Here is a 24,545-nt window from a genome sequence, read left to right as displayed (position 1 = left end):
TAATATATTTTCTGTCATATACTATATTGTCACAACAAAGTTACACTTTTAACAAATACGGGGCAAAAAAAAAAAAAACATTTTAAAAGTTGCGTACAACAGCTTAAAAAATAAATTTTGATTTTAATCACTTACAACCAGGAGAGAGTTTAGTTTTTCCTACCTACCATGCCATGCAAAATCATTTATGTTGCAACCTGGAATCCTGGTTGGAAGATCATAACAAAGACTTGGGAGATACTAAGCCAGAAACCATTTTAAACCCTGCTAGAAGGATTTTCTACAAAAATAAAAGTCAGAAGGATGTGGATGTGAACCCAGGCATGCTCCTGTTAGTCCTGTAGTCACCGATAAGGAGAGCCTCTCTGTGGGTGTGGCAGAGGCCAGTTTTTTGCCGTTTGGGAATCCTCGAACCGCCACATGGTTGTCAGATAACCTTCCTTCTGGTACCTCAACAAAATACTCTTAATATTTATCTGGTCATCACACAACATAAAACATTATTGTATTTTGATCAATTCTTTTGTCATAGACAAATAATAATAGTGCATGGTTTTAAAAACAAAAGAAAGAAATACAGAGTTTAAAATGTCAATTTTTCAATTTGATTTTCTTTGCTTCTCTTTAATTAAGGCCAGAATTTCCCACCTGAGTTGTGGGTCTTGTTAGCCAATTTACTGATATATTCTTCTTGTATTCTTTTAGGTTTGCATTCTTGCATTTTTAATCAGCAATATTTTAATCAAAACTATGTTGTTTTGTCAATTTTCAATTTCACAATTGTTTGTTACTATCTGGATCCCTATTCTATAGAATAGGGATCCCCAAAAAATACAACTTGAGATTATGCTGTTTGTTGCTGTATTAGTGGAAAGTTGTAGTTTTTGGTATCAGCTTTTATATTAAAACAGGAAATTCATTCTACATTTCCATAATTTAGCTACCTTGAGAAATAATTAAACTTATGAAGCATTCAGAGTACATTTTTCTACATTTTAAACTTCATCACTACATAGTTGCCCTTTCCCATGCTTTTGTTCTCTCTTGATATTTTTATGTTTTTATTTTATCATATATAGATTTAACAGTGTATTCACAAAGTGTAAATGAAAGTTGCTGCCTATTTAAGAAATATTTTTTATTATTTGTCACAGCTTATTTTTAAAAAATTTGCAGTAGTTTTGACCAAAGCATCAGGATTGGCTTCTTCCTGGCACACTAACTACTTATAAATGACACATGAGAAGAGTAAGAAGAGTAAGGGAAGGGACTTGGTTTGTTTTAACTGCATAGGATGCAGGGCGTCCCTCTACAGAGCCACAAAATGACGTGGAAAATAGCGATATGCATTTCATTGACATGTTTGATAAATTGGCTGTTAATTTGTTTATTAATTTATTAAGAATTATGCGAAATAAGATTCTGCCTGAGAAAGGATTTAGTCAAGTATTTATCTACTAGTAGTTTGTTGTGTTTTCAACTGTTTTTAAAACTTAACCAGAAAACCTTAAAAGACATCCACTTGCTCATGTTTGTTATATGTATTATTAATTACAGTTTAAAAGTCTTGCATCTTGCCCTGGCTGTCTTGGCATATTAAAGTTAAAATTAATCAAACAATAAATAGGAAATATATAAAAGTGTAGTTAAATGCAAATATAAGAAAATATATTTCTATATTCAAATTGGTCATTTACAAAGCAAAACTTTGTAACAAATGTCTACATTATTTAAAAGTCACTGAATCTGTTTATTGTAGGGTTGAAAACTGAATCAATCACTGAAAGTTGTGCTATTTCCGGAAGAAATTTTTATTTTCCATGAGATTACTAAACCTCTTAAGTGCAAAATGGCTTTATGTCACTGATAATTGACACTAACTTTCTCGTGCAGCTGGTGGTCTACAAGTCTTGAGTTATTGCAGATTCAGATCTCAGTTTTGATAAAATGATAAGCAGTCACTTAATTACTGAATCTATGCAAAATTGAATTCTGTTTGAACTGGATTTTTGTTTCTTTAAGTCTAATGACTCAAATCTTCATTGATTCAGAATTACCCAACTGCAACTTTTGTACTGGGCTCTGCCTATTTTCAATTATCCTTTCAGAAATATTTAAACAAGAATACTTAAAGGCTCCAAATAGTATACATATCAGTATTGTCAATTGATTAAAAAATATAATCCAATTAATTACTTTAGCACTGCGATTAATCACAATTAATCACTATGCCTAACTTTGTAAATTTGAAATATTAATGCGCACAAAGTTGTGGCTGTTGTGGGAATAACGCCCTGGGCAAGCCCCTCCTTCTGTTGCAGTCCAACCAATTACAATGCAATAAATTATCATATTGATTTTTTTTCAGCAGAAAGGAGATAATGTAGTTTCCCATTATTTAATAGGGAAACTTACTCCACTACACATGCATACAAATAGTATTAAATATGACTGCGTATTGTAGTTTAAAATATGTGAAGGGAAAAAGGTAACAGAAAATAGATTTTTTTAATCAAACTGTATGTAGACTCATATCTTCAGTTTTACCTTAAAATTGCTATGTTTTTCCTTTTATTCATTTTTCTGGCACTATTTTTTTCGTATACAATTTATGTTTTCACACTTCTGAAATGAGAACATATGTCAAATTTAGTGCTGGACTTGTATTCTCTCCAGCTGGTTGTTTTCACGCATATATTTTTCCAGTGTTTTGTGCTTGTCTTACAGTCATCTGTTCAGCATTACGGTAAATTAAATTGTCATTGTTTAGGGTCATGATGAGATGAGCTGTTCTGCTGCAAATACAACAGAGGTGACAGGGACAGCAGCATAGCCATAGTTGGGTTTTTTAAAAAGACACAATGATTTCAGGTGCATTTTCTTGTCTATTATGTGGTGTGCTATGGCACAGAAACTAATACTAATCATAAGAAGAATAATGTTAAACTTTTTTAAGCATTGTATAAAGCGGTGTCATGATGCTCTGTAGATCCTTTTGAGCAATTATTTATTATTCACAATGGAATTATTTTTTCCTACTTCTGAAATACTTATATTTATAAAATATTTTATTAAAGCTCTTATTTTAAAATGTGACACAGCTATAAAGCTTCTAGGTCAATAAACATTTGAAATTGCATGTCTTAACAAACAGCAAAATGAACGAATTAATAATAAAACAGTGGAACTGATTTCAGACACACTTCCAACAAAGGGTTTGTAGGTGCTTAGGGTTATTTGAGCTTTAACAACTCGAATCTCTGTGTTTTCACAAGCTTTGCCCGCGAGCAGTGCCTCTAGGCAGTAAAATCTGCTGAAATCCTCACAGAGAGGCTCAACACATTAGTTCAGGTTTCTAAATGTTCAGTAGTTTGAAACGCTACATTGATAATTCATTGCATGTATTCCTTGTCAAGCAAACAGACTGTGCTCGATATCGACAAAGTTTTATTTTACACATAAAAAATTATGATAGCAGCAGTCTGTCCTCGTCATGCTAGTACTGAATATATCTTGTTGTCCGTGTGTTCTAGAAGATTTATGAAGTAAACTATCCTGTCTTTGCTGATAGGATGACTTAAACCTGTTTGCGTACATGTGCTCTTCTCAATGACAATTATTGTGATTAGCACTGGCTGAAAAAGGAAAAGAAACAGATGTGCCTGTGGGGAAAAAAAACATGCTTTAATTGAAGTTGCAGCTGTTGTGAAGTAGTCTGTTATTGACATGTTACAGGGAATGTAAAAGTTACACTCCTTGCACAGTCACTTGTTTTGCATTTTCAAATATTGATTTATGCTGATGGCATACATACGAAATATAGAGTCTGCAATCCTTACCGCTGATTTGATTCACCGTAATCGGGCCATTTGCTGCATGTCTTTCCCTTTTGCTTCAGTGCCTTCTTCCTGTCCATATTTTGTTGAATGACGGAAACTGGAGTCAAAAAAACTTATTTTTAAAAACTAAGATGTTTCTTAAAAATTAGGGTCAATTATTTCATCCCAAATAATTTTTAAGTTCAATTTTATTAAACCTAAAATACTCCCATTGCTGGAACATACATGGTTGATCCTGCAAAGCTGAAATTGTGCTTTTAAAGTCATCAGCTCCTGGCAATGCCTCTTAGCCAGGAAGCAGCCAACTCCCCAAACCAGGTAATTAAAAACAAAAAGAGAAACAATATAGCTTACAACATTTTAAAAACTATACCGTGGTATTGTACATGTGCTACATATCACTGTAAGGTATAATTACATATATTAATTACATCTCTAAAATATATGTTTTAACTACAAAATATAATAATGCAGTGAGAGTGTAGATTAATTTTACCAACGTATGGTTGAGGTCATCACAGTTACTTTCCTTCTTGATAAAATCTGATGTTGATTTTGCTCTTTGGGTGACTCAAATTTGTATGCACCAGCACCAGGGAAGTTGTGGGGTATTGTTTTTGTATAAGAAGGCCATATTGAGATGAATTGGGACAACTGCAACTTAATGCAACAGAAATTACAGCAGCCTGCTCCACATAATGGACCTGTTTTGACCGGCATGTCATTAGTGGTATCTACTTTTAGAACAAGGTATTGAAATGGAGCAGGTGATGGTCTCAAATGATATCCTGAGAATTAACAGAGTTGATATTATGTCCTGTGAACTGGTTATGATTTGGAATCTCTATTTTACCTTTAGAATTGGTTGCATGTTTCATCATTTGTCTTTGAATAATAATGACATCCAATGGTGATATTCAAAGACTATTTGTCTTAAGTTATTCATTTTCAAAGACAAACTTTGAATATCACTGTGATAATAATATTCAACGACCAATGCCAATACATCTATTTCATTCTTAAAGTGATACATTGGTTTAATTCTTTGTAATGTGAATTTTTTTTTTCTCTCCATTGGTAAAACTAGATTTTAGGCACCCACTGTAGAGTCAGCCAATCATAATAGAAAGCATTATATGCAAACTAAAAGGGACATTCACAGAGATAGACATGCCTGTATTCATATGTTTTACATATGAAAAGCAAAGAGACTATAAGTTTTCTGAGAAATCATTTCCCAGGCAAATATTCAGTCTGAACAAGGAAGGAAGAAAAAGGTTTTCTTTTAATATGGAAAAATGGGGGACAGGGGAAGAGTTAGCAGCAGTAGCAGGTAGGATAATTGATGGCAACTGTTTGGAAAGACGATTAAGATTCATGTGTATGACCACACATGGGGGACTGAAACTCTTGAGTGCTAGAGGCATGAAGGGTATGGGGTAAAATTTCGAATAGCCTGCTAGCATAATTGATAAAGTGTCATCATGGTGCAGTGTATGAAAAAAATGAAAATAATCATGATGAAATTAGTTATTTTTTCCCATTGCATAGAATTGAAGCCTCCAAACCATGACCCAAACAAAGAGTGACAGAGGGACAAAAAAAGCTAGGTTGAGATATGGGAGAGAGAGAAAGAGATTGAGGAAAAAAATATATAGTTGGAGCCCAGGGCAAGAAAAGAAGGTTTGTGGGGGGTTACCAGTTCTTATCCCCAGACTGACTGGAAACAAGCTGGAGGCAAAATAAAGTCTGGGAGTTGCACTCTTCCACTCATCATCCACTTCCCTTGGGGGGCCTTTCAGCAAGGTGGTGAAGCCTCTTAGTTCTTACACTGTACAGCATATAGCTCCTGCAGTGAATGCAACTGTTTGTACGGATAGTTGATACAAGGAAAGAAAGTGCAGTCAATCTGCTTTTTCTAAAACATACTATGACTTCTGATTTAAACAATGGCTTTTCCTTCCTTCTTTCTTTCTGGGACATGTTTGGGGGGTCTTGGGCTGAAAAGCCATTAGAAAATAACCATCTGAATATTGCAGCAAGAGCAATAAAAAACAAGAATTATATTTAAACAATTTATGGTCATTATTATAACGCTTGGACAATAGTGAAAATGTGATGTTTTCCTTTAAGGACCTGACTACCCTTTTGATTATGACGGGATCCTTGGTGAGCTTGGAGCATGAACCACAAATAAAATAAAGATTAGAGAATAAGCATCAAGCTTCATGTTTTTATTAGCAAAGTTAAAACTTTAGCAGAACCTCTAAATACAAATGCATTTTGTTTAAGCAAGCAATTTATTTTCACAAGTATTACTAAATGCAGTCCAGCGGAAGTCGCAAACATGACTGACAAAGAACTACTCACCATGGCATCCCAGATTCTTGAAACTGAATGGAAAATTGATTATTCTGCATATAATTATCTAATCACCTGATTAGATAATTATATGCTGAACTCATAGGGGAATTTATGGAACTCTGCAATTTTATTCCCAAATTGTTATTTGATTTACAGATATGAAATCAAGTTAAATTAAATTACGCTAATTTTACAACTATTCAATTTACCCAATTCTAATATAGTTGCACTCGGTGAATTCCACACTCCTCATCAAAGAACTATTATCAATCCAGGAGCTCATCAAAACCAACACATGCTTTAACCAAAATTAATGTTCCACAAAATCTGCTTTATTTTCTCATGTTTAGAACAGTATTCTATGTGTTTTCAATACAGCAACATGCATAGCAGTTGGTGGCAGCTTTAGGAAAAATGCCATAAAATGCTATATAGATTTTACTGCATCACAGAATAGTTTTCTTTGAGCAATGCAGTGCAGAGAAGTGCAGCACTTTTTGTTCTATATTGCATACAGTTTGTTGATCATACAAGAAACACCTTTCAACCTTTTCTGTTGGCCACATTGAGTTCTGACGAAAGATGGGGAAAACGCAATGTGGGAGATGCCGCACATATACAGCAGGAACACTTGAAGCCTATAGGCAAAGCCAAGATCCCAGGAGGCATCCACTTGGCTAACTTGTGTGCTAGTGATCTTCATTCTGCATATCCATGTATGTTGGGATGTTTTTCGAGACATTTATATAACATTTTTGTCTAAAACATTTTGTTGTGAAATGTTTTTACACCTTCCCTATAATATGAAAGTTAATCGGGAAACAGTCTAAACTGACAAGTAATACCATGACATGACATGACTTGTGCCTGTTGTGTATCTGGAATAGATTTTTGGTTAGAAAAAAACAAGATTAAAGTAGCAACCAAGATGTGCTCAGAGAGGGAAACATGTTCTGCCCATGTAATTTTTTTATTAATAATTATTATATCTAAGGAGATTTCCTCTTGCCTGATTTGTCTATGTCTCAATTAGAGAAAGCATTAACACTGTTGTGGGGCCTGACATTGACAGAGTAGGTGAACATGTACTCTTATCCTGCCTATTAGTGAGATTCATAAATCAAACTAGAAGACAGAGACCTGAGTCAGTCTACATAACTTGAAGTTGAGATTCAGGAAATGTATCTTGCATAGCGTAAGAAATATGCAAGATATGATTACACAATTAATGTGTAATTAATTACACAATTAATGTGTGTAATTTTAGACACATTAAGATGATGGAGATTACAATATCAATGAGTAAAACAGGCATTTTTTATCACTTGAGAGAAAAGTGTTCAAACTCATTGAGCTCATTATGTCAAAGTTTCCTTTTTTCTATTCATTGTCTTTCCTAGTGTGGATTCTGGAAAAAAGAAATAAATAAAAAAATTAAGCTGCTTGTGAACATTTTTTTTTTAATGAAATTTGACATGTCCCCTCCACATGCTTGACCAGGATGAGCTGGCTTGACCATGGTCAGCTTAATAGCTTGAAATATATCAGATACACATAATGCAGTAAAGTCATGCAAACCCTGACTGAACAAAGTTATCTTCAGTGAAAAACTGTCACAAGGTGTTGGGAATGTTGGCATAAGTAAGACTTTGAATGCTAATTTGTCGTAGACCATATGGAGGCAGCCACAGCAATGTTAGTAGGTGACTGGAGCTCGGAGGGCAGTGAGAGGTTAGTGTTATTGGACCATGCTATCATTATGAATAGTCATCTAGTTATTGTTTTTGATGCTTATTAAGCTTCTCAACAGATGGACAATAATCTGGGGCATGATTACCATCAGAGGCAGTGGCTTGTAACTCATACTTACCAACCAAAGCTCATCTGGAGGACATTAGGGGACAATGGACTGCTCTGACCTCAGACACTGATTCCACGTTGCCAGACAAAAAATATGGCATTTACACCTATGCATAAAAAATGATTCAGCCTGAATTTATCAAGATCCTTCTGCTTTATTGGCCCGTTAGCCAAACTCATCTATTGACACTGTTTACTTATGTAAGTGACATTTGCAACTTTATTTAATTCAGTCAGTTACTAGCGATTAGGATGACCTTTTACTGGCTTCACAGGCTGGCGCTTATAAACCTCAGAGACTTGAGTTTTATAGCCACTCAATAATCACACAAGGCAGTATTGATGGAGTTGTTGTCTGTGACCACAGATCCGGACAATGTACTGCCTATGCAATCTTGATAAAGATATTTCTGAAATTAAAATTGATGAAAATGCAGCTCAGGGCTACTCTAGTATTCTTGCAAGCTTTTTGTTTATTTATTTTACACAAAGACCAGACTGTGTCTAGTGACAGGGTCAGAGAAAGTGATAGATTAATTTTGGTCATTTATAGTGGCTATCAGTTGGAAATATATGGAAGCTATCACTCTAATTATCTGTCAATATGATACATATGCAATTTGCATTATCTCCCTTCTCACAAGGTGTCTACGTCAAAACACTTTCGTCAAAAATATTTTATGTCCTTCTAGATCAAATAAATTCACTTAGACGCTTTTTAACCTGATGACTCCTAATTTCATTAACTACAACCACTGACAATTCTTGAGCTATTAACAGGCGGTGTCTGAATCTATTACCTCTTGGGTAATATTTTTTATATACACTTTAAGACAATTTTTCCAAATCTTTTAAGTACAAAGTCAATGCTTTTCATTGATATTACTAGGTTTAAAAATTCAAGAAAAGAGTGGAATCAATCAAACGAATGAGATAGATTTTATTTTATGGGACAGCTACAAGTTTTATATGTGAAGATTCATTTGTTCTTGATGTCTGTCCCTGCATCCTCTGCAATATGTTAATCATCTGATGACTCAGGGTCTTGAAGCAATCTGTCATCTTCAGTCAGCAAGCTGAAGATTATAAACGGTAGAGACCATGTTTCATTCTACCTTTACCATGATGTACAAGCTCAGGTTTAACATACAGAGCATGGAAACAAATTGATTTCATCATGCACTAAGAAGGGGGGAAATACAACTTGAGGTCTTTTATTTACAGCTTACCTATTTTTAGTGATTCACAAGCAGACATTTAAGAGTAAGGTCTATAAAGGTTTGCCGTAAATCCGCAACAGTTCATACATCTTCAATAGCATATTGTTCAGAAACCACAAATGCTTTTTTTTTAGTTAAATGAAATAAAAAGTATTTTCTCACCTAACCTCAGTGACTTCCTCAGTGTATTTAAACCTAAAGAACTATGCAATGTTACAAGGAAAATGAAAAAGAACTCATACAGCTTCTATCCCATTTAAGAATGTATGGTGCATTGCTTTTATGTTTTTCCAAGATCTTTACCTGATCAATCTTCAAAATTCTTTACAGCTGCCATGCGTAATGCAGGTAGTGTTACCTGTAGTAATACACAGTTTATTTGTGGCTTCAGTAATTGATACTTAATTCAATAAGTATACTGTGGTGACATGCTACCATGTTTGAATGCAGAGATCATAGTAGATTGTGTTTTTGCAGGTAATTCTGTGTTTTGTTAGTGTTTATTCGTGTATGTTTTATACTAATATCATTATTGTGTTAGCATAGTCCATAAAATGATTCTCTTGCTAAGTGTAGTCTGCACTGTCTGTCAGTACAGTAGGCAGATCCAATTGCATTTCTGATGAAAGGGAAATATAGTGGGGTATGACGTCTTTCACCTGGATTCAAGTTAGGTCAACATAGGTTTCAGAGTTTATTTGGAAATTTCAGAAATACGCATTGAAAACTACATGTATTTTTCTGTTGTATGATAACGTATAAATAATAAGCCTCAGATTAGTTGCAAAGGTTAAAGTTTCTCAAATGCAAGGTAATTTGCACTTATTCAGGTCAAGAAAGTTTAGTGAAACGTATATTTTTAAATTGTAAAAACAAAGAAAAACATCAGTAAATACGCCAGTGGATCTGTGAATTTTACTTCGAAAATGCTCAAGGCTTGCATGACAACTTAAGGATAAGTCAGAGTAGTTTGGCTTCATATGCGTATATAATTTTGGTTCAAAGAAGAAAACAAATGCAGGATAACTTCATTCATTTATTTCTATTTAAATCAGAAACATAAAACAAACCCTCACCCTGGACACTGAACCTGCTGTAAGGCAGCGGACTTTGCACAGCAAGGGAGAATTGTCTACTTGTAACTTCAAATCAAAGTTAAAAACACTGCAGTTTTTTGTTTTTTTTTTCCATCCAGTTTGAACTCTACAGCTGTTGACAGGCAAAGAATATCCTGTTGCATCCCCAGTGACAACAACCTCTTCGGACTAACTTTTTGTTAGAAACCTTGTATTAACAGTTCAAAATTGGAAAGGTTAACTTTAAACATGGAAATAAATATATATTGGGCTGCAGTCTCAACTAAAAGAAGTCTCCTTATCCCACCACAAAGCTCAAATTTCTATAATTTGACCCATCAATTCTATTGTGCTAAATACTCATCCCCAAAGGTGCGTCGGAACAAATATTACAATAGGTACTGTTTATAGACAGCATCTTGAATGTATGGATAAACAGAAGCTTGGCTTAGAAAAAGTCATTTTTTTCCAAAGTACCACTTGAGGATGATCATTCAAGAAAACCCACTCCAATAAAAGATACAATTGTCTTTTATTAAATTTTTTCTATTAAGTGACTGAAGATCTTTCCAGAAACACTGCTATTATCCATATTAAGATGGATTTATTCTGTTGTAAAAAAGACTTTATAAGAAAGAAAACAAAAAATGACTGTATGAATAAGAAAGCCGATTTTTTTGTAAACTCCATCAATTTTGTCATAAAATTTAATCTGCTATTTACTAAGATTTCACAAATAACAAAAACTTCATACTTCATCTTACATTTCAATGGTATGTGAGGTAGGTTAGAAATATTTGACTAAATAGGGGAATGAAATATTCACTCTTGTTTGTTATACATAAACATTAATTCCATATTCATATTGCATGTAGGTGGAATGGTCATTTAAGGGCATACTTGTGGAAGCATATGGGTGTAAAAAGTAAATTTCAGCAGACATCACATGCCACAATGCCCCTTTCCTCTAATTTCAGTGGCCTGCCCCAAGGGTGCAATAACAGTTTATTACACCTATCCTCGCTTTATGACCCTTCTCTACCTCCACCCGCTCCCCTTCTAGCCCACGCTAACTGTTATTGAAAACACCCAGGTCTGCCATATATCATTCCTGAGCACCACGGTATGCTATGCACAACAAAGCCAATCAGTACCTGTTCATATGGGTATTGTTCAGGTCACATTGGACCGGCTCCACTTATCTAATATCTGTTTCAATGTGGAAGTATTTAAACTCAATCTCATTTGTCTTTACAGCCTTAGTTGCCCCAAGGCTGAATCTTCTTATTTCCCCCCACATGCATCTATTGTGTAATTGCGAAGGGAAAACCAGATGGAATTCAAAATATCTTTTTTTTTTTGCCACATTGCGCGTGTGCGTGGATGTATCTTTGAGTAAACAGTTAAATGGGTTTGGTCTGCATTATTGCAAGTGGAAGGATAATATGCTCTCAGCTTGAACTGAGAGAGAGAATAATAAATATCATTGAGGGCTCTGCATAGTTCGTGGTAGCATATAGAATGGCTCTGGTATAAAATGCAAAGCATCAGTAAAGATCTTTCAAGGTGGAGGTGTTCAAAGAGAGGGGTAAAAGCTCAAAGGTGACACTGTGACAAGACTCAAGGAAGGGCCCGTCACCCCTCTGCCTCAGTGCAGGCTTCGCTGTCAACCTTGAGACTGCGTATGGGAAAAACCACACTGCCACAGCAATGCAAATGAAAATTTTACTTCATGAAATTGAATAACTCTATCTAGCCGACATACCTAGCCTACAGCTCTGTGAGTTTATGAAACAAGCTACTGCGGAAAAAAAAAAGGAAAAAAAAAACACTAGTGGCAGAGAACACGTTTGAGGATCTCCTGAAAACTTTCAGAAAACTGTCTGTCATAAAGAAACATTCTTTGCAATGCTGCTTCTAAACCATTAAGCAATGTGGAAGTTTTGAATATGTTAGAGGTAATTTCCTGACTTATTCTTGTTTTGAAATAATTTGCCTGACTTTAGTCATGCATAAGACAATTTTAGTTTTTATGTGCTTTTTTTTTTCCAGACAGACTGAAAAAACAGTTGGTCTGAATATATTGTGCAAACATGACTTTTTACACAAGACATTGTAACACCAGCTGATAGGGTTGATGGATTGTGTTGCGGGTGTGCAACGTGTCTGATGGGTGTTACTGCTTCTGTTTAATTACTTGTCAGATGAGCAACCCAGTTGGTCATTAAAAAGATTCTATCTGACTCAAGGTGCTACGCTGCTAAAGTGCAAAGGGACATTTTTCATGACTAAACAGTCACGGTGTCCTTCACTTATGTTCACACTAGATGTATTACTCTGATCTAATAGTTGGGTTTTTTTTGTCTTGTTTTTTTTTACTCAAATCTAATCAAGAACTTTATCACTCAGTTGAATGGATGTTGTCTTTTCATGCTGTTTGTATTTCCTTTTCAAATATATTTTTTGTACAAGTAAGAATCTGACTGCACCTTTTTTTATTATTATTTTAATGTTTACATGCAAAGTATAACATAGTTGATATAATATTATCTTTTTGTCCATGTCTTATGTTTTCTAGTCTGTGCTGGCACGGAGAACAAGCTAAGCACTCTGTCGGACCTGGAGCAGCAATATCGCACCTTGAGAAAATACTACGAGAACTGTGAAGTCGTCATGGGCAACCTTGAGATTACAAGCATTGACCGTAGTCGAGATCTGACTTTCCTCAGAGTAAGGACAAAACAATAAGATGCTGTTAATGAAACGTTTTAATATGTGTTGAAATATGGATCTAATGCAGAGTTGAAGCTTGTGGCTTTGTGGTGTCATCTTTAAGTTAGATAGAAATATGCCATGCTTGATATTTATATACTTGTTTGAATAATTTCTGTCAAAAATGTTCATGTAAAGCTCATAAAATGTATAAAGCTCATAAAAATTTTATTTATTGGAAATTTGGGACTATTTTATCAAGACGCCGTTCTGGTTAGCTTGCTAATTTAAACCATTTAGACTTTTTTGATCCCATGTCTAAATAGAATTGAGACTCGTTAAGAACTGGAATTGAAACAAGGCATCAGACCCAAAATCAGAATTGTTCAAATTCAAATGATGCTCTTCTCTAGTGGAAAGGTGTACCTGCAACTAATTTTAAATTTATCTTGCCAACTGAGACTTTTCTGTACCTTCTGAAGGCAGAGTGAGATTTACATTAGGGATTACAATTCAATGTTCTGCAGTATTTTCTTCCAGGACTTACACTTCAATACTGTAATAAAATCTTGATATACTCATATGCAATCCATACCAATAAAGTTTTTTGTAAAACTGAACCCAACACATATGCCCCAAAGGAACCTTAACCCAATAGCCACAAATAGACACGTGCATACAATATAATTTGTTTCTTTCAAACTTGAAATCAGTTAATATTTTCATTTGAAAGTTTCTCTGAGCTGTAACTTCATGCAAGCGACTGAAGGTAAGTGGTCTTCAGTCAGAATTTTGAGAATAAACAAACCACAGTCTATACAGTTTTGGGGAAATCAGCTGCTCACATTGACCTCCCAGACCTCTCCCGCTAACAAACAAAGTCCTGGACTCTGCTGACTGTACTCTGCACTGCCAACACCATCCAACTCCAATTGATTTCAATCTTTCTGGAGGGCATGGGAGCTCCCGTGGTGTTACACTAAAGTGCTGACTACTTTATTGGGCCAATATTGCTTTGAGAATGAACTGGGCTACTGAAGGTTTGGAAAGAAAGCAAGTCTCAACTAGCAATCAAGTGATGTTCTTGTATTTGTCACTACATCAGTAATTTAAAATTAATAAAGAAAAATGGTTTGTTTTTCTCTGGTAGAAGTAATGGGCTAAGATATATCTTATTTGTGTTTATCTATGTTAACTAACATATCTAGACTATCCAAAAACATCAGAACAACATAGTCATTAAATGTTTTTACACCGCTATGAAAGAAAACAGATTATATTAAGGAAGAGGGAGCAATGGACGGTTAACTGCTACCATTAGACTTCTGAAGAGACACCTGACCCCACTGACTTAAATTAAAAAAAGGTGGTAGGGGTCTTTGTTTATTTTGTTAGGTGTTTGAGGAGGGGAAAATGAATTCTGATTGTAGCTCATTGGCACAGACCCAATTTGAACTATGAAACATGTTCACCTATGCTTTATCTTGTTTCTATTAACTGTGTAACCTGTACCAGCTAGTGTTAAATAAAGGGCACATTTGTGCGATGAGGTTGAAAGTCCATTAGTACAAGCCTTTCTATAGATGCTGACATTATACTAGTCATTTACAAAACATCTCCCTGTGGCACCAACTTGCCAGGGTTCTCCACCTTTTCATGGTGGGCAATTAAAATGGGTTAATTGAAGATGCTAATTAGAAACATGAGGTGCCAAACAGCAAGGGAGCCAAAGGGCAAGGTGCAGTATGTATTTTTAGGAAATATTATTATTATTATGATAAGACACATTAATAACATTGCTCCCCTGGGAGGGAAAAATAACCTTGAGGTAGAAAAGAAGTGAAGGGAAAAAAAAAAAAAAAGAAAACTATTGTGCTGGAGCTTAACCATACCACCTGCCTTGGGAGGTGATTGAAACTGATGCTTGTGCATTGGCTTCTTTTGAAGATAGCCAAAAGATTGATGGCTGCCCCCCAAAGCCCCTCAAACAGCTTTAGCAGTAAACAGAGTCCATCTTCCAAACTGCCACCACGACAGATGAATCAACGCTTTCACAGTGATTAATAACTGCATTTCAGCACACAGGCTTTTATTCCCTCACACATATGCACATTGTTACTAAGACTCCCACAGTTAGCTTTAACCGTATGTACAGTATGTAAGAATCCATATCCGTACTTCTTTGAATATGTTTCCCATATTTTACACATTGAAAGCATTTGCATACAAAAATTGGAAATTCCAACCTAAGCATATCTTTTTATGTGGCAGATGGCAGAAACAGATAAAAGGAATGGTAGCTAGGTTTTGTTTTTTTTCCAATGTCCCTTAATCAGTCTACAAGAAGAATATGTTTGTTTACTTTCCTCCTGTTGGTGTCCTCTGCTTTGACAAAATAGCTTTTAACCATTTCCACCCAGTTTTTGTCTTCCCTCAATTATGGTTAATGCTCATAACTTACACCTTAGTTGCAGTTTTAATAGGTCTACTTGTTTTATTTCTTAATAGAGCTGATTTGATAGAAATATTGCCCATTATATTTTTAGCTTAAATCAGTGATATTGACATTTACAATAAGATTATATGGTAGCTTGTGTAGTTTCAGTATCTTTAGAAAGTTTAATTCTTAGCTAAGTATGTGCCAAAAAATAGGACATCTCATAATTAGCATACTGAAATAAAATGTCCACGTGCAACCCTTTTGGTAAAACAAGAGTTTATATGTCTGGAGTTGACTAACTTATGAGAACCATGAACATATTTAGTAAGTTGTAATAAATTATGCAAGATGTCAATTAAATAAATAAAAATTAAATCATCCAATTGCACTCAATGAATGTAAATACTATATCATACTATGTTTTAAACATTCCAGGTCAGCAGAAATTGTATCTTTACACAAGAAATCAGCAATAAAGTGGTACAAACATAAAATAACTTTGTATGAAGAGACAAATATAAGTATGCAATAAGATAGTTTACTATTATTTAATTTATAGTTCATCTTACAAAAGTAGTCATATTACCTCGATCACAAACTTTGTTTTGTATATAAAACATATTTTCTCAGGATTATGGAAGGAAAACATTTGTTTCATTGATGTCTCTGATGGAGGTTTAGTTAATGTCCCCTAAGCCACAAAGGGTGAATAAAAAATTTTTATTTTTCTGGGGGGTTTTGTTCTGTTAGTTTTGCTTTGTTTTACATGATTATGTGATTCCCTTGAGCAAAATGTTTGCTCACTACTGAAGCATCCATATACTGTTAACACATAGATGGACCCTTCTCTGAAAAGGTCAAGTCAGCCAGGACTGAAAGTGCAGGATGGGAGGATATTTTTACTGCTTACATTACTTTTATATGAACTACCCTGCTCTGTGATCCCCACTGAAAATGACCAAAGAGGACAGTATAAACACATTACCAGTCATGTAGACATCAACCTTTCAATTTTAACTCTGTAGGTTGTTCCTGACTGAAGTTACAAGATGTCTTTAACCTTTAGTTGCCGATTAGTCTATTCCTGCTCACTGGCGCGCACATCGTGCTCTCCATCTGGTGAGCATCACTATGACAGCTGGGAGTTATTTGAACAAGTGTAAGGTCAAGTGCACAATTCGTTGAAGAGTCACTAAGGGCAGCATTAAAAGACAAAGACCATAATTTTCCAAAAGCCCCATTTCAATCTAGAATGTGATGGTAGTGGCATCTACAGCAATCTTTAAACTGTTTTTCTACACATGATACAATCAATGTAACAGTTTGATAAGCATGTTCTCCATATTACTCACATTTAAACATAAACATTATCATTTTACATTTTACCCACCTAAAGAATTTTTGAAATAAACAACCATGTACATTTTATAATGAATGTGGTTCATTATAACCATGTTTATAAAACTGGTTATTCAAAACTGTGAATCTAAAAGCACAGTTTCGATTAAAAGTTGTCCCACTCAACCTATGCCACGTGCAAAATCAGGCACAGTGTGGCACAATGTGCCAACTGTAAAACTAGCTTCTGGCTACTGGGGAGCAGGTAAAGCCTGGTGGCCTGCCAGATTTATAACACACTGGGGGAAACCCTCCACATCCCAAAAGTCTTCTTTTGGAAATCATCACTGAGGTCATGAGGGGAATCAAAATTAGAATTGATTGTTATGGGTATCCAGCCAGAGATTTAGCAGAAAGATACCTATTTGTACAACAAATATATTATAGTTTTTCAATGGATTACATTGGAAAAACACACATAATTAGTTTACTGAGCCACTTAATAGAATTTGTTCCATTTCATCAATATTCAGAGAAAAGCAATTACTACCAAGATGGTACCCAATTTAGTAGGCATTGCAGTAAATCTGTAGCTTATTACAGTGGTAGGAAATTATCTTAGGCTAGTTTGTCATTTGTACTCATGAGATCTAAAAATGTTTATTCTGCAATTTATTTTTCCTTTCCCAAAAATGTACAGGCACCTTTCTTGCACACCATTGCTGTCTCCTGATATCTCGATTCCTCTTTGACTGGCATATTTGTCCCTTGGGGAGCATCACTGCCCTCCCCAGCTTCCTAATTTCTGATGGACTGTTAGATGAGCGCAGATTACGTTGGCCCCATGCTCCTCAGCAAACTCCTTCAATATTAATGAAGACTGATGAAGTGCTAGGGAGCCCCTGTCTTTCAGCCCTAACCTAGATTGGATTGACAGTTGCAATTAGTGTCTCCTCAAGTTCACTTCCATCACTTTAATTTGACACGAAGAAGGACAGTGTGGGGTTTGAAATGACACCATTGAGAAAGAAGTCCTGAGGAGAATGGATAGTGAGCAGAAGTTTGACTTTTGAACTGAAATAATGGTGCATTCTTCACCTGGCACTAAATGTTTACCGGTCTCATTCTTTTCCCAGATAGTGCTTCTCATTCTGGACAGTTGACTTTATACACTCCCACTGGGCTCAAGTAGTTTCTTAGGTTTGTGATACCAATTATCACATAGACCTTGATAACAAGGCCTTGTCATGTTACTGGCTTTGACATTTGAGATATTATACATTTAATTTGTTCCCCCCAAATAACAGCATTTGACTTTCCAGATTTCCTCTTTCACCTCCAGCAGTTATCAAATATATAGCATGTCAATGTGTGTGAAAAAGATGAATGTGAGAGATATGGGGGCAGCTGCACCTTAAAATGAATGACTCTCCAGTTTTGCATTGAAAAGAAGCAGTAAATGATAGTCAAAATCTGACTGTGTCAGGTTCGTGGGTGTGTGTATGTGTTTTGACAAACACTTTTATTTGTGTATGCATGGATATGCATGAGACATTATGTGAAATATGGCACTAGAGAAGTTACTCTTAGCTATGGCAACACTTCTCTCAAATCCCCATCCATCAAATACATATTTAGGCTGTGCATATCTGCAACTTTGGAAGTTCTTCTACTCGTGCATACTTTTCCTGGCCTCTTCATTAGGTTCACTTTGGTAGTATTCAACTGAACCTTGTTTGCATTCCGAACTTATTTTAATTCTAATTTAGTTTAATATTTAATTTGTGCACCTCCATGATGTAAATCTCTAATTTCAACACAACATGTAACTGCTTCCTTGGATTGAGATTTTGTAACTAGTGAGACCATTGGAATATTGTAAACTCCTTTTCATTTTCAAAAAGATGAAAATACTCCGCAGCAAAATTTCAGTTCTTCTAGGGGATCCAAGTATCTCAAAAAAACCTTCCTCCACAATATTTGACCATCATCACCAAACTCAGTTATTTCCCCCAAGGTAGGAAAGGTGCATTTTTTTCATATTTTTCAAATTCTAAAGTTGTGGTTTATTTTAAAAGCAAACTGAATAGTCTATTAATTAGGTGCACAAATGAATCCATCCACTGGTTGGTAGAGATGCTCAAGTCAACAATGGCTGTTTTTGTATATTTTCAAATAAATTGCTATTGTAAAACAGGAACAGATAAACAGAGCTGAAAAAGGACATACAGACCACCCTGCTTCTCAGTTTGCATTTAGACTTCTATCTAGAAGCTATCTAGCTTCTTCTGTAGCCTGAAAAAAAGGAATCAATAAATGTATGAATAAAAGAAATGTGAATGTCATAGAGGAAGATTTCAGTTCACTTCTTGCATGCAGTGTGATTTGGGGGAGTCCTTTTAAGAATGGCATGTGTTTAGGCTTAACTCCCAAGCAGAATTGCTCCTCTGGAACCACATTTTATCACCCCCATTGCCAAGTCATCATTGATAGCTGAACCTATTGAAAACACTTGCAACTATAATCCCCTCTGGCTTTTTTTTTTTTTTTTTTTTTTTTTCATTTTTTCTGAATTCAACTTCTGGTTGTAGTTCCATGCATAATAATAAGGAATCTAGTGGTTTTGGCTAGCCTAGTCCTCTATAGTGGATTTCTTTTCATCTCTCCTGCTGTTATGATTTATTTTTCTGTTCACACATTTAAAGTTATAGTATAGCTCAGCAGTATGAGTTCTGTCTGAGATCAGGCTATTTACTCACCTTGTCTGTTTTGTAAAAAGAAAAGAATGCTTTCAATTGTTAATCTGGCTGTCATTAATCTACATAATAGTGTTTTACTTAGTGATAAAGTTTCTAAATTAACTGTAATTTTCAAAGAAATATTAAAATTTATTGACTGGTGTGTAGAAATACAAATGATTAAATCCAGGAGTGCATGGCTTTATTTGCTCTCAGATTGTCTCCTTCTTTGATAGAATCATAATTAAACATATAAAGTTGAGTAATAATAATATTACTGAAAAAAAGTACAATGTTACTCTTAAATGTATTTTCCACCCAAAATGTTACTCAAGTGTCACTGAGTAAATAAAACTAGTTATTATCTACATGTGAGTGACATTTTTTCCACAGTGAGAATATTAAACAAATATTTTAGCAGTAGAGAAAAAATAATCAGTGGTAGGAATTACAAATATTTTACAAACTTCAGCTTAACTAAATTAGTCATCTCTTTCCAAACAGTTTTACTATTTCTGTACTAAAATATGGATATGTGTTTTATGTTGATCAGGGAGAGTAATTTGATACTTTAAAACCTCAATTTACAGATTGAGACAATCCCAGATCAGATTTGGGATTGCATAAAATCTGTTTATTATTTATTTATTCATTAAGTCATGTTAGAAAAATCCAGATAATAATAGTGATATTTATGCATTGATTTATTTGTATTAATACACAAATACTAAATAATGGACACAGAACTAGGAAATCAGTTACCCTAGTCTTCATTTAGTTGCTAAAATAGTTTAATTTTAAACACCATTGTAACTCTGCACTAAAATTTAAATTCACTGTAAGACAGTTGACATCCTTAGGATGCAAGCTGTTTTTTTACTACTTTCATTTGACAAGATAAAAACATATTACTCATGTTACCTGAGTATCATTTTGTCCTTTAAAGCCCTCCTGTTCTACCTCTCTTTTTTGCTTCAATTGCTTATGGGATTGCCTTTTGCATTTTTACCCCCGATTCCTTCAGCATCCCACCTCCAGCTCTCCTTACGGTCAGTGTTTGAATAAAATCTCATTAGAATTACATAGCCATTTAGCTAAGTGACACAGGGTGTAATTGTACCATCCATCAATTGCTATGTAATAACACACTCGGAGGCGCTGAAAGTTGATTAGCCATCAACCAATGTTACCAGCGGGTTTGGGGAATAAATGGTCAAGAGAGAATAGTGAGGCTAATGTGTGGCGGGTGGCCTTGGAGGGCGTTTTGGTCAAGGTCTTTGACCCATGCAAGCTAAATTAACTTGGGAAGGATGGCAGCAAAGTCTTAAAAGACAAATAAGTGTTTCTTACTGTCTTTCCAAAGACTTGTGGCTGATTTTAAGCCTCTAGGTTGCATGGAATGAACATACAGTTCTTTTTAATGATTACAATCAGAAAAGTTATTTTGAAATAAAAGGTAAAGGACCTCTTATTCTCTCTAGCAAACAAGAATGCATTGATCAGTAGCACTTTATGAGCAAAATGTTTTTCTTTCTTCATCTTTTACAATTTTACATAATACAACGGTACTCTGAAGTTTAGTTAACAGTAAACCTTACGTTGTTGAGCCATTAAAATCACTTTGTTTTTTACTCTGAACTGTAATCCTATTTGTAAATTGTCTAATAATAACACAAAATGAAAGACAGGATTAAAATCAATGAGCAAACCACTATCAATAGAATTTAAAATAAGAAATGGTAAATTGGTCAACTTCAGATTTTGATTTGATTTTGACAATTCTGGTCGTGCTAGCCAAAAAAAAAAAAAAAGATTTCATACCAACTGAATAACCAGATTAAAAGGCTACAATTTTACTTTTTATCAAATAGTTATCACTTATCTCAGTACATTTTGACCCCTGACTCAAGTTGTATGTGTGTTTAACCATTAACGCAGCAACACAGACCAAATGATTTATAAAGGTACTTCATTAACAAATAAAAGCAATATGGTCACTTAATAAAATGCAATTGTTGATTTTAAATAAAAATGTATATTTGATGTATTGTGTTGAGAAAATTACTTTCTGTAATCCAGTTGACTTTAGTTTTATTCTTAGAACATTATTTAACTTTGTCATGTACATATCTTCATTGTGTACAATAAAAAAAGAGAAACTAACTATTTAGGAGAGTAAGAAGAATTTTGTGGATTTTGTTTCTTCTTTAAGCCCCTGATAAAGGGGCCCAGGCCCTAGAGACACGTTATCGATTTTGGGTTAGAGTAAGTGTTAGTAAGGGCATTCAGTTGAGCTAAGGATCATCCTGTCTTGTCACAGGCGTCCCTTTGGATCCTTTATCTTAGCACCAGCAAAGTTATTTTGCCTCTACCATTTAAGTTTTTTTTCTTTTTAAGATATTTACAATTACTTCTATATCGCAACCAATCCCAAGAACAATGTAATTCCCAAGCAATGCAACATGCCTTAGTAGTACACCTTAATTGTGCCATGTTCAAAGAAATTCAATTCATGTTTGCCTTTACCACCTCAGGCTCATAAAAATGTGTATCTCTATCACCATGTGAGGTGAAAGTCAGATTAATGTTCAAATTTTGACTTTTTAGGCTTACTGTCCTAAACTTTTGATCAGCTTAAGAGCAACCTGTTTAAAACTGAATGCAGTTTTCACTAACTTCTTGTCTGTTCTTGTTTCTTGCCTACAGGTTGGTTATGGACCACCTGCATGAAATGCAAATATTTTAATTTCTTAGGATTTTGATTAGGAGTGTATGTATAAAATGAGTTTAACTGAAAAACGGCATGTTAAACACAGCAAATTAATTTGGCAGCTACGTCTAATGATGTTTTCTGAGCTCTGCTATGAGCACTTCCCATCCATCCATCCATTTTCTAACACCGATGTCCCTAGTGGCGTCGGGAGGGTTACTGGTGTCTATCTCCAGCTAACGTTTCGGGTGAGAGACGGGGCACACCCTGGACAGGTAGCCAGTCTGTCGCAGGGCAACTCAGAGACAGACAGGACATGCAACCATGCACACACACACACACACACTAACGCCTAGGGAGAATTTAGAGAAACCAATAAACCTCATGTTTTTGGACTGTGGGAGGAAGCTGGAGAACCTGGAGAGAACCCACGCATGCACAGGGACAACATGCAAACTCCATTCAGAAAGAGCTCTTCCCAGTATATACAAATACATATTTCTGTATTTCACAACAGTATAAATTTATTGTAAATGAAAAGAGGTGGAAAAACAGCTGATATTTTTTGATCTATGCTTAACGTAAGGACAGATCAAGTATCCCAGATTTATATTGATTTCATTCAAGTTTAAGCAGTGATAAAGTACACATGGTCAACCGATGTCTATCCTCCTTAAACCCTATGCTAAAAAACAAACTTTCTTATTCTTATCACTTTCAAAGTTACTGCTGTTTTCTGAGGAGGAAACAGAAGAACCCAATAAAAGCTGATGAAAATTTATGTGCTCGTCTGTGGGTGTGCATGTGCAGGTGTTAGTTCCTGTTCTGCCCACAATGAGTCTTATTATCTCTCTAAATAGATGAGAGAATACCTTAATTGCTCATTGAGTTGATGACACTGTTATATTCAGATAATATCCCCATGTAGAAAAGTGACAAAGTGCAGATAAAGGAACAGAAGAGAGATTGTAAGAGAAGAGAATGTATATAACCATGAATGAAAAAGAAACTTGAAGCCCACACACTTACACAGAATATCTTTTGGTATAATTGCAGCTTTTACCATGAAATAAATGCACTGACAGTGCCAGCTCCACCCATGGGAAAGACTAAGTCTTTATCACTAATGGACCAGTGACTAGTACTGTAATTACACAGGCTTTTGTCTAGCCCAGTGCACAACTAGCTTGGAACCCAAAATTGCTCCGACTTTTTTGTCTCTTTCTATAACAACGACAGTAAAAGGGCTATTGCCCCTTTGCCCAAAAAAGGTTGGGCAAATGAGTTGTGGTAATGAAAGACCAAAATGACAGCACAGCTGACTGAAAAAAACTTTTGAAAAAAATACTTGAAAAAAGGCAGATTTTGATATATGTTAATAATAACCTGTAAGTATGGTTGATACAACAGCATTAGGCATAAACATGAATGCCTCAGCGTCATGGGATGTACAAAGAGCCTCCTTATCAAAACTCTGACTCATTTAGATTATACTATTACGAGAAGTGGCAACCTTTTCTGACTTAGAAAATTTCTTTATTCTATTTAATCTCATCCAAATTTTTCCTACGTTCCTAGGCCGCCTGTGGAACTTTGGAACATACTCACAGTATGGTCCTATCACCACAATATTCACTGTTTAGATGGTGTGATCAATATTATCTGGTGTGTTGCTCTACCCGTTCCCTTTTACTGTATATGTAGGCAAAAAATAATAATAATATTTTTATCTCATTTGTTTTGAGCACCATGTTCTAATTGTTTGCTGTGGCCCCTAAATGATTTGTGGTAAACATGGGGTCCTTAATGGTTTCCGTTCAACATCATTAATCCTTCTCTGTTTAATGCTCCCCTGTCACTTTCAGTTTCTGAGGTTTTCAGTTTTGAGATACTCTATCCATTTCTGGATGACGGATTGGAACAGTTCTTACTTAACAAGAAAGAGGCAAGACTATGATATTGTTACAATTCATTTAAAAATATACTATTTATTGTGAATACATGGTTTTGTAAGGCAGTCTAATACATGTACTGTAGACTTTTTGTGTTTGGAAGAACTTTACAAAGAACTTGTAAATGTTTCAGTGTTTATTGACGTCAAAGAGAAAGGGGAGTTACTCGCATCCATCATAATGGTATTTTATGGATGTGTCCTTTTACTCTAAACTAAAATGAAGTATTCCGCTTTGTGTTTATTGCAGAGCATGATCTCAAAGCAATATGCAAAAAATCCCATTAGGTCAAAGTG

General features: G+C 35.0%; 1 protein-coding gene across 3 annotated transcripts in view; it reads left to right on the top strand.

Annotated features, from left to right (window-relative positions):
• Positions 1-24,545, top strand: part of LOC122839361 (receptor tyrosine-protein kinase erbB-4-like) — a 265,949-nt gene that overhangs the window by 120,749 nt on the left and 120,655 nt on the right. For all 3 annotated transcript variants that reach the window (XM_044130859.1, XM_044130861.1, XM_044130860.1), the window contains one exon: positions 12,938-13,089. In XM_044130859.1, coding sequence (XP_043986794.1) covers positions 12,938-13,089 — 152 coding nt within the window. The remainder of the gene's footprint in view (positions 1-12,937; positions 13,090-24,545) is intronic.

Source organism: Gambusia affinis, linkage group LG11, assembly GCF_019740435.1.
Source record: "Gambusia affinis linkage group LG11, SWU_Gaff_1.0, whole genome shotgun sequence".
Taxonomy (NCBI): domain Eukaryota; kingdom Metazoa; phylum Chordata; class Actinopteri; order Cyprinodontiformes; family Poeciliidae; genus Gambusia; species Gambusia affinis.
Note: the sequence above shows the minus strand (reverse complement) of the source record. Positions and strands in the feature narration are given on the sequence as shown.